This window comes from Asterias rubens, chromosome 2 (genome assembly GCF_902459465.1).
Source record: "Asterias rubens chromosome 2, eAstRub1.3, whole genome shotgun sequence".
NCBI lineage: Eukaryota > Metazoa > Echinodermata > Asteroidea > Forcipulatida > Asteriidae > Asterias > Asterias rubens.
In genome coordinates, this window is record NC_047063.1 from 23,382,732 (window position 1) to 23,394,858 (window position 12,127).

The window sequence follows — 12,127 nt, forward strand, 5'->3', positions numbered from 1 at the left end:
TTTGATTTCGAGACCTCAAGTTTAGAACTTGAGGTCTCGAAATCAAGCATCTGAAAGCACACAACTTCGTGTGACAAGGGTGTGTTTTTCTTTCATAGTTATCTCGCAACTCCGACGACCGATCGACCTCACATTTTCACAGGTTTGTTATTTTATGCATATGTTGAGATACACCAAGTGAGAAGACTGGTCTTTGACAATTACCAATAGTGTCCAGTGTCTTTAAGCATTTGTACACACGCACCAATATTTTGAATTGAATGCGCTCTTTCACCGGGAGCCAATGTAGCTTTTTGAGAAAAGGAGTTGCATGATCATGCTTAGATGCACAACATATTAGTTTGGCAGCCCAATTCTGAAGATGTTGAAGTATATTAATTTGAGTTGTGTTTGCTCGAAGTAAAAGTGCGTTGCCATAGTCCAATGTGAAAGAACAAGAGACCTTGTAACACTGCTACTGTGTCAACATCTAGAAACCTTCTTATACGTGTAATGTTACGCAGATGGTATGACACAGACCTTGACAATGATCGTTATTTGTGGAGACATAGACATAAGATTGTCAAAGACAATGCCGAGGTTCCGAACAGCTGTAGTGGTTTTAGTTGTCCTATCTCAACAATATGCATAAAATAACAAACCTGTGAAAATTTGAGCTCAATCGGTCATCGAACTTGCGATATAATAATGAAAGAACAAACTCCCTTGTCACACGGAGTTGTGTGCGTTTAGATGGTTGATTTCGAGACCCCAAGTTCTAAATCTGAGGTCTCGAAATCAAAATCGTGGCAAATTACTTCTTTCTCGAAAACTATGGCACTTCAGAGGGTGCCGTTTCCCACAAAAAAATACAGAGGCTTAAAGAAGCCACGTGCCTTATATTATTTTTGTTTTAACCCTCGTATCAATATTATTATAAATATTAAAATTTAATAATCAGCTTGGTGATTCAATTATCACTTTGTATTCTACGCTTTATTATAATATTTAGGGGGAAAATTATTTAATTTTGAATTTTAATTATTTTTTGCAAATTACCATGGTAAGTTTTAAAATGTCATTAAAAATATCGTGAATAAAATGAAGACTTGAAGTCACTGCAGATATATCTTCCACGTATGGCTTCACCGGGAAACCATTCGTTCTCGTTTGCCTTGAAAACAGGAAAAACTCAAAACCAATGGGACCATGATGAAGTCATTGAAGATCGGTGTGTGGTGTGAAAATTTCAATGTCCATCAAGTTTTAATGTATGTTTGCATACTTAATATAAACAAATGAAGATAATTAGGGCATCGGTTGATATATCGTATCATTATTTTTTCCCAATTCAAAGAAAAGGGCCTAATACCGTGAAAACTGGTAAGAGGAGGATATATTTGTTACAGCTTTTGTTTATAAATTATACACTGTTACACATACAGCTAATGTTTGCGGTACCTTGCACAAAAGTCACAATTTTATCGTCGTCTCTTATAATTATATACGATTTTAACGGCACATTTTAAATGTTTGCCAAAATAAGTTTAACGCAGTGCGGGTTTAACAGTGAACAACAACTAACCAACCAAGAGCTTTAATTAACACATTAGTAAAGTCAACATTTAGTGACTGCAGTATATCGATGTGTGTGAGCGTGTCTACCCGTTGAAACAGAGAACGTCATTTTGTTGCACGCTGTGAAGGGATCCACGGTGTTCTGAACACTCTCGGGGGCAAATGGCAAGCCGAGGTTGCCCCTTCGGTTACCGTAGTATAACAATACGGAAGGGATCCGGGTTTTGTAGTCTTATAATATAGGAAAAGACATTTTCCTGGATCCTTTTTTTCTGGATAGCGTAGAATGTGCATACCTATAGTCTTCGTTAGCATAGGAACTTAGTATGTGACGAGCAACGCTCAGCTTGATAATTGTGTTACTTACATAGCTTACTTAGCACCTCTTTACACTCTTTTCTAAACCGTCTATTTGCAAGTCCGTAAATAAACGGATTGACAGCGTTATTCAAGAAGAAAAGCACTCGTATCTCATTCATGACTATGTAGAAGAGAGGGTCGACATAAATACCCTGGTCTTCACCCGCATCGGCGTTCACAACTGCTATCATGATCCAGTGCGGCAGCCACAGTAGAAGGAACACAACGCTGGCCACGAACAACATCACGGTCGTCTTACGCTGAAGGGCTGCGTTGGTATCCACCTTTTTAGCTTGGCGCTGTTTGACGGGATTCAGACGAGGTTTGTTCCCGTCACTCGCCGCCGGGTGACGAAACGCTTCAGGCTTCTTCGGTGGTCCTTGTGGGGCGGTATCCTCTCTGGCAGGACTATGTCCAGTGGATGGTTGAGATGTATCATGGTGGGGTACGGAATTGAGACATTTAGATTCAGTCTTGACTGTGTCTTTACCTGGTTGTCCACGAGTAGGCTCTTTGGACGAAGAAGCAACTTGCAAGCTGGAAAGATTCGCTGCATTTGCAGAAGACATAATGCCGACTCGGACATGTCTACGGATGGTCATGAACACTTTGGTGTAACATACTCCAATAATCGATGGAGGGAAAAAAAAGGAGCTCATGCGAGCCAATGATGCCAAGTTCACAGACGGAGTAGGCGTTCTGCCAAGCTGCTGGGCGAATTCAGGAACGGACATCAAGGCCCCGGAGATAAATGAAATCACGACCGCTATTTGTACCCGTCTGAGGGTAAAGAACCGTCGATGCGGACGGCATATGCAGTCGTAGCGATCCAATGCAATCACTGAAGTGATCGCAACGGAGGCCATGGCCGACCCGCTCGCTATTTTCTGGGTGATCGTAATGGCTTGCTGCATCCCTACTATCTGTTCTACAACGTCGATGATCTTTACCGAGCAAACGATACAGTCGGCCAAAGCCAGGCCCTGAATTAAAACGATGGTGCTGGTTTTTACAGTCTTCCTCCAGTAAACGCGTATGATGAGGAGGTTACCAGGAACGCCCAGTAGCACCACCAGTATCTCAACAACCACGCGGAAAACGCGCACATTTGAATTCTGTGGCTGACCGGCCTTTGGGAAAGCATTGTCTGCGGATAGTTCAGATGTATTTGCTGTGGGAAACATATCCATTGCTACAGAAAGACAGGTCCAGAAATTCAGTTTGCTGTTAATAACGAATCGTTTATTTTCGTTGCTTTATTTTTGTGATGCTTCTTTAGTTCCTGACACAGAGGAACAAATTTCCTTGGAATAATTGTGGCATTTGTGAAAAACATTTTGCTTTTATGGACATAAAATAACAGATCCAGTTGCGTGACATCCTGTCTCATTTACATATGTCAGTTATTGTTTTTGGAACTCGACCATACCGACCAATGAAAAGGCAGGATAAGTATATCAGGGATGCTTTACAAAATACGTGCCTCTATGGGGTCTTTCACACAATGAAACAATGGACCCCTTATAGGGGATTTTCTTAGTTCAACTTGGACCCCACACGGGAATTAGTTAGAAAATGTAATAAAAAAAACAACACTAAGCAGGACCCCACAAACTAATTCCATGGGGTATAGTGTGCGTGCGTTGAGGAGCCCTCACACACGCAACTTGTGTGTACTTTGGCCTATAGGACTGACACGTCATAACTCTGAAATTGCGAAACAACGCGCATCTAATAAGAACGAATACGGTTGTCTGCATCTATATCTAAACTGCGCAATAAAGTATCTAAACACTTACAAATGGTCAGGTTTATCGGAACCTGAACTAGTATGAACAAATTTAACTAAATAATTCGATTCACAGTTATCTTCTGCGCATTTTGACACCTCTTTGTTGCGCTGCGATATTGTTTTGGCGGATTTGTGGGCGTGGCTTAAGGTCAAATTTCAAAAGTTGCAAAAGCCCATGTTCACCACAATAGACCGATGGCGCTACCAATGTTTACATGTGGTCACGTGACCTATAGTGGGTATAGAGAATTAGAAACACAGCTACACAGTAAAGACATGGGAAGACTATGGACTACCGATGGACCATATTGGCTGTATTTTCAATAAATAACTCTTGCAACTAAAAACGGAGCCCTTTTCATAAAGTTGAGTATTGTGACAATGATTTAAATCACATTTGCTGTTTGATGTTCCCAGTATTCTACTACAAAAGAGGTTTCTTTTGAGAGTATGGTTTATAGACTACGTAAATTACTGAGGTTAGAGCGAGTCACGCGCCGTGGATTTTGCGTTGTGCACGGCGTGAAGTTGGGCTGTGACAAGGGAGATCGCGAAGTTGTCCTACTCATAGCTGACAGCTCCCCCTTCTAATCAAACATTTTGAGGATAAAAAAATGGATATGCAGCTTCTTAATGAGATTTTTATTGAAAATATTGGCAGCAAAATTATTACAACGAGGGAACTGTAAAACCACACTTTACGTGCACAAACACATGACATCGTGTGAAAAATCTCTTGGAATTTCCTATTTGGTGGAACTGTGTTTACCTATACTGGCATTGTTCAGCCACCGGTAAGGTCTCATGTTACAAACTCCGGAATATTCTACAGTGATTTCGAGAATATAGTCCTTTTTTGAGCCATAAATTGCAACAGTAATTATGTCTTTTTAACGCATGTTTATATGCAGTACGCCGTGTTTGTTTACATCCTGTACCCACTATAGGTCACGTGACGCACGGAGCGCAATCGGTCTATTCCCGAAGGGAGCTCGCAGAAGCATCACACACATACAAACCAAGACAAAATACACCAATTAGTTATGTTTTTACTGCAGTACCTCCTGAGTCTTCTAACTTAACTGCTGAAAGGTACTCTCTGCTTTTATCTTATAAACTCTAACTGCTTATATCCTGAAGATAGTCCTTAATAATGGGTGTGTCCTCCATCACTCTGAACGGCAAGGACACGTCTTCTCATTACGTCATCTCGAGACACCTTAACATATCAGGGAATTTGGCTTTAAACCCATATTGATTTATGCCTCCCTTCTCTGACCCCTTTGCTTTTTTAGATAATTAATGCTGATGTTCATCGCATATGATTTAACCAAGACGCGATAAACAAATCATAATATATAAAAGGGAGGCAAATAAAATGCTGATCTTATTCGTCACAGTACAACGCTTTTGCTTGAATTGGAGCCCTTGCAACTTTTAAAATTCGCCCTAGGCCACTCAAGTACCCATAAATCCGCCAAACAACATCGTAAGCGCAACCCAACAGGTATCAAAATGCACAGAAGATAACTGTGCATCGGATTAATTAATTAATTTTGTGCTTACTATTTGAGGTTCCGATAAAACTGACAATTTGCAAGTGTTTAGATACTTTATTGGTGCAGTTTATATCCGTATGCTTGAGAAACCTCTTTAGTGGCAGCAATATGATTCAGTTAACCGACTTCCTTCAGTGTCCATCGTCCTTTTTAGTCAACCCCATTAGCCTTTTTGAGATATGGTGGCCCTTGTAGGAGTTCAGTGTGTGGTTTGGGTGTATACAGACAGATTTACCCAAACCCTACAGTGTTATAGGATTGTGTCCACCATGTCTGCTTATTGCAGAAGGGCACCGACTGTTCATCATAATGTGTTTACGTGATTGACTAAAAACCAATCACATAAACAATGTTTTGCCGAGTGCGTCCCATCGAGAACGGCAGAGAATGACCCTGGGTGGACGCAGCGAGAGAAATTAATATATAACGAAAGCACAGGGGAGGTGAAAACAGATAAGTCATAACTTTTTTGTCACAACAGTTCGTAGGAATAAAACCTTCGGTGAAATACGGTCTTGTTTTACTGTAGTAATTTACAAATCCATTAACTATTTTTTCAAAAGACTCCTCAAATGAACCTTCTGGCACCTCCATTAAACCAGTGAAGGTTGTCACGTCTTTAGGTGAAAAAAACAATGTGTAGGCCTATTAAAACTAACCTGTGAAAATTTAGCTTCAAAAGCTGTTAGGGTTTTTTGAGATATCACTGAAGTTCAGGAGCGGTTATCGTGTCCAGCAAGAATAACCCGTAATTGGAATACACAATCTGAAAAACGTATCTGACAGTAGCGTTTTTCAGATTGCAATTTGGGGGATATATCTGATATCATTATGATTCCATTACCACATAATACTTAGAAGTAAAATTATTCCTAGGATGCCTTATACTATGGAAAGCTGCTGTAGGCTGTTTTCACATGTTTTTGTTGTCATTAACGATTACCAAACGTTAATACCTTTTTAAAACCGCGGGATCAATTAGTGTGTCTGTCGAAATGGAGAGTTTCAGCCTCATTTGGGGGAATACGGTTTTTGCCATTCAGACCATTGCAATGACATCTTCCGACTCATGGAAACCACAGTTATTGGTCAGTAGACACCATTACTCAAGTTTGCGTTACACCCGGTTCAGACAGGTGCTTCGGAGTCGCGCCGAACCAAATCGATCAGGAGCGACTCTCGGTCGACTCAAATAAAATTTTGTTTTAGACAGGCGAACTTAAAGTAACATTTTCATTGTTTCGGCTCATGAAAAGATCGACGTCTGAAACGATTGAAACAGTCTTTCGACTTCTAGCGCGTCCAGTCGCTCCTAACTAACATAACATTTACATTGGCTCAGCTCGGCTCATGACAAGGGCCAAAATTACATGGCTCTGATTATCGTATGTAAGCACAGAATCGGCGCTTACGGAAGCAGGGAATGTTGTGCTTACGGCAAGCGTGTTTCACGGGTTAGCGGCGAATTTTCTTGACTTTTGCGCGTGCGTACTCCGTATTACTAGGCATTCTACGCTTACAAGGCTAGCGCAGAAATTCGGCGCTTGAACGTAGCGGGGAATCGTGATCGTAAGCGCAGTATTCGACGGTAAGCAGAGCCATGAAATTGGGCCAAGATCGACGTCTGAAACCAAGGCGCTTCAGAGTCTTTCGACTTAGCGCGGCCAGCCGCTCCTTACTGTTTCAAACGTCAAATTAACTGTTCATGTACACGTTTGGTAATTACTCAAATTATAGATTAGCATCAGCCTTACTTAACGAGCAACAGAGAGCTGTTGAGTGTATAAAGCTTTGTGAGAAACGACTCCCTTGAAGCAACGTAGTTTTTGAGAAAGAGGTAATTTCTCACTAAAATGAAAATACTTTTGGCCAGAAGCCTTTTATTCTTATCTGAAAAAACACTATTTTGTACAACAAGGTTGTTCTTTCCTTCATCTTGCAACTTCACAGACCAATTGAGTCAACATTTTCAAACGCTTGTTATTTTATGCATAGATGTTGGGATACACCAAGTGAGAATACTGGTCGTTGACACAAAATTACTAAAGGTGTTCAGTATCTTTAATTCAGAATATAGTTCGGTACGACTCTTGACTGCTTGTCTGAACTATGGGTGTTAGCATTTCATTGTTTGTTGTATGCAAATACAACGTACTATTATAGCGTTGCGGTACCCGCTGCAAAAACATAGGATTCGAACTGCCTCTAGCTACCGGGCAACTTCGGTGGTCTAGTTGGTAAGACACTGCTCTAGAATTGCAAGGGTCGTGGGTTCGAATCCCACCCGAGTAACATGCCTGTGATATTTTTTCACATGACTCGGGAAAGTACTGAGTATACAGTGCTAACACACATCGGTGTATGGGTAAAAAACAAAAAATTAATATTCTTTATCCCCGATGCAAATTAAACATCTCTATATACCATAGACGTCAACGACACGTACTCAAACCAAAAGCCAAAAACAAAAACTTATTTTCTTGAATGTATTCTTGATCAAATTTGCTAAGAATGAAATTTCTTCCTTGATAAAAACAGGATTACCAACCAAATTTCCACGTGATTTCCATGATAAACAAACAACAGCTGAATACAAGTAACAAACAATATGCAACAAATGGAAATTTGGTTGGTAATCCTGTTTTTATCAAGGAAGAAATTTCATGCTAAGCAAATTTTGTGTGCTTAGCAGCTCTATGAAAATTTGGCCCTGGTATAATCGGCTCCAAAATATCCACTGATTTTGTCGGCATTGTATTTTAAATATTAAAAAAAAAATCCCTTTGAATTGAAAGTATATATATGCAAAGCCGTAAAAGTCCCTACATCAAAATTACATGGTTACTCTAATGTATAGTACAAGTCTTTAATTCCTTTCAAGGAAAATTGATGTAGGCTTAACTGCATCCTGCCGGATAATTTGGAGAGCAACTATTAACTGCCATCGGTCGTTTCCTTAATCAAATTAGGTCTCCTTCGAATCAATGTGAACAATGGCTTGATGAAGTGTCGCTAAAAGGGTTCATTGCTGGCTGCTTTGCATTCAGACACTTCTAACAACATAGGGCCAGGGTTAGGGTTAGGGGTAGGGTTTAATTCAATTCACATTAAAGGAACACGTTGCCTTGGATCGGACGAGTTGGTCTATGAAAAGCGTTTGAAACCGTTTGCTACGATATGCATATGGTTAGAAAGATGTTTTAAAAGTAGAATATAATGATCCACACACATATCACTCAAAATTGCACGGTTTTCATTTTACGTCGCGAACTAACACGGTCGGCCATTTATGGGAGTCAAAGTTTTGACTCCCATAAATGGCCGACCGTGTTTGTCGACGAGGTAAAACAAAAACCACGCAATTTCAAGGCATATTTGTGTAGATCATTGTATTCAACTTTTACAACATCTTTCTAACCATATCGATTTTATAACAAACGGTTACACGAAGCTTTTCAAAGACCAACTCGACCGATCCAAGGCAACGTGTTCCTTTAATGTCCATACTATCAAAACTTAACACAGCATTACAGAATGCATATAATATACAATGTTATAGCGGACAGGGTAGTCTAAGGTTTTTGCAATCAAACACATTTATGGAGGCCAATTTGAAAAGCCGAGGCTTGCTGTAATCAGCCTGTGGACAGACAGAAACAAGATAAACGGACAAACAGAGGACGTCACGAATAGGTTGTGGATGAGGAAAATACCAGGGGCGTCTGTGCGGCACCTAAATGTAGCCCGAGCCCTAAATGTAGCCTGACCTAAATGTAGCCTGACCTATGTTTGGGGCTACATTAAGGTCAGTATACATTTAGGGTTCGGGCTACATTTAGGTGCCGCACAGGCGTCGGAACACGGGGTTGTCGGTAAAAAGAGGACGTCACGAATAGGTTGTGGATTGGGAAAATACCAGGGGCGTCGGAACACGGGGTTGTCGGTAAACAAAGGAGTGTAACCGATTCATTTTATAAGAGGGGAAGTCTAGTCCCTGAGCAACAGGCTGTGAGATTATAGGTTTCAATACTTTTGCAGTTAATTCGAGGAATCCTGCGTCAAAAACAACGTAAGGCTAAACAATTATCGTACAATGGTTGCTCTTCTCGTAATTAATGTTGTTAGTGAATAACGTTGGGATACCAATAGTGCGCCCTCAGTGTCGCTGTACGCCTTTAATTTCCATATCACTGAATAAAATTAAAGTGTGTGTAAACGCAACCTTTGGGCTGATCTCGATTTCGTTAAGCTTTTCAGCAGGGAAAGAACACCGTCTTATTTTCTTAGCATTTCTCTCTTATTTGTATTTGTAAGTATGGCAGCATTTTCTACTTTATTGTTATGCAGTTGGGCTCAGCTCGCAGCGTTTGCTTGCTAAGACTAACTTGTACCCCCAAACAACTTTCCCCTTCCCTATTTAAAAGGTGATGTTAATGTAATTAACAAATTATTGCATATTTCTGTATCGTCCACGTCTGTTCAACACAAGTATGTGTGCCTCGTACGACTAATTTTAATAATTGATGAAATAGTCACTCTCTATAAAAGTTGATAACGTAGTTGCTTTGGGGTTGATTCAATGCGCAAGGCCTGATAGCAAGTGAATTGATGATACACTCAAACGTATGTAAAGGTACACAACAAACATTGACTCGTACATGATTGTTAAGTAATTTTGTCAAAGACCAGTCTTCTCACTTGGTGTATCTCAACATATGCATAAAATAATAAAACTGTGAAAATTTGAGCTCAATTGGTCGTCGAAGTTGCGAGATAATAATGATAGAAAAAACACCCTTGTCACTCGAAGTTGTGTGCTTTTAGCTCATCAACCATCAACCATCTAATTAGATGGTTGATTTCGAGACCTCAAATTCTAAATTAATTTTTGAGGTCTCGAAATCAAATTCGTGGAAAATTACTTCTTTAGTATGTTTTACACTATCAACCTCTCCCCATTACTCGTCACCAAGTAAGGTTTTATACTAATGTGACCGGCTTAAATAAATGATCCTGCGGGACACAATCTTCGCTGTTCCAGACTTTTATTTATATCTGAATTGAAGACGGAGAAAATAATGTGATGTTAAGTCTCCGACGTCAAAGGAAAGAGTCTAATTAAATAAACATACTTTAAATAGAACATTTAGAATAAAACTTACAGTCACAAATACTATTTACAATTAATTAGGAAATCCTTAAAAGACGCGAGAGTGTTGCTGTTTTCCAGCCTAGAAATTATGTATTTTAGAATAAACAAATCAATGAAATAATCCGTGAACTTGGGTAAAGACTATCTATAATAAACGATTTGCCAAAGATTGGAAATGGATGGCAAACAGAAAAGCATAAATAACGGCAAACTAAATAATATAATTAAAGTTCCCGCCAAAAGTTTAATGGCGTCCGCCATCTTGGAATTGTACCAAAATTAGAGGATAACTCCGCAAAATCAGCAATATTTACATCATTAAATCGGAAAACAAGTACGGCATTACTTTAGATCTCTAGTAATGCAGAACTAGAAACAAAATCTAAGAGAGGAGACTTGAGGAAATTCAAATCAAAAAGAAATATATCTATAACGGGAGTTTCCTTTCCCGACTAAACACTAAGTAAATTAACTCTAGAAAACCGTTCTCTTGTCAAAAAGAAACATGTCATAAAATAGGCTAAACTCTACAAATAATTTATACAAGAGGAATTTATATGAAATCTAGGGGAGAATGGATGGAAAATAGAATGCTAATTACCTGAATTGAAGACGGAGAAAATAATGTGATGTTAAGTCTCCGACGTCAAAGGAAAGAGTGGCCCTCTGACGTCTTGCGGCCGATGAGGGCGCGCTAACCGGTGTATTTAAAAAGGTGAGTATGAATAAATGAAAAGTTCCCGGATGTGAATTATTCTACTTGTCACACTAATAATTATTTTGAGTAATTACCAATAGTGTCCACTGCCTTTAACTTGATTGAAAAGTAAATTTCGAGTACGCGCTCTACTTTAAATTGTATATAGTGTGGCAGTGACAACCGCGGCTGAGTAATGGTCAAATTATAAATTGATTCAATATGTGTAGATAGTAGAGATTTCAGAGAGAGGTTGTTGAAAAGAAAAACATTTTATCTTTCTTGGTTTGTGGCTTCGATAACGTGCTCGTATTGGCAAGGCCGTGAGTGAGATATAGGTATGTCAGACGTGAAGCTTACAACAAATCAATTACTACTGAAATAATAAGAGATGCCATATTCTCGCGGACTTAACTGTAGGCTTACTGTAGAAATCAATCAAAATGATTAGTATGAAGGCAGTAAATCTGACCACAAGAGGCATGGTAGCACACAAGAAAAAAAATCAAAACTTAGAAGAGGGAGAAAAGGGTTCATTTTTGATTGAGGCAGACTAAAAAAATAGATATATTTAGGGAAAGTAGAAGACGAGAACAAACATTTCCATCTAACATATTCTGACAAGTGGATTGAATGGTCTGAAGGCGCCTTGTCCATAGTTTCTCCCTCCCCAGACAAACTGTCTCTCTGTTGTGTCATGTACTCAAACATGTAACGTGTACAATCGATAACTAGACTGTAATAGACTTAAGCTCCGAATTGTTCAAAATACTTTTGGTCAAACACTTTCCGCTTTCCTGTTCATGTTTTATGTAAGGAAAATAGGATTAAAGCTCTAGATGATATAGATGAAGCTGTCTACAAAATAAAATGTTTTCGTGTATGGTAAAACAGTTTTCATAGCAAGCACACATTGACACTTCGAAATCAGTCTGTTAAACAATGACTTAGGAAGAAACTATAATATAAATGGTAAACTTGCGCCCAAACAAGTGTAAATCTATGTTGGC

General features: G+C 39.4%; 1 protein-coding gene across 1 annotated transcript; it reads right to left on the reverse strand.

Annotated features, from left to right (window-relative positions):
* Window positions 1-1,916: 1,916 nt before the first annotated feature.
* LOC117305583 (gastrin/cholecystokinin type B receptor-like) lies at window positions 1,917-3,107 on the reverse strand. The gene has a single exon (XM_033790465.1). The coding sequence runs from the start codon at window positions 3,105-3,107 to the stop codon at window positions 1,917-1,919; it is 1,191 nt and encodes a 396-aa protein (XP_033646356.1).
* Between the last annotated feature and the right edge of the window lie 9,020 nt (window positions 3,108-12,127).

Coding starts and splice junctions, on each gene's coding strand:
- LOC117305583 (XM_033790465.1), bottom strand. CDS start 3,107: ATGGATATGTTTCCCACAGCAAATACATCTGAACTATCCGCAGACAAT.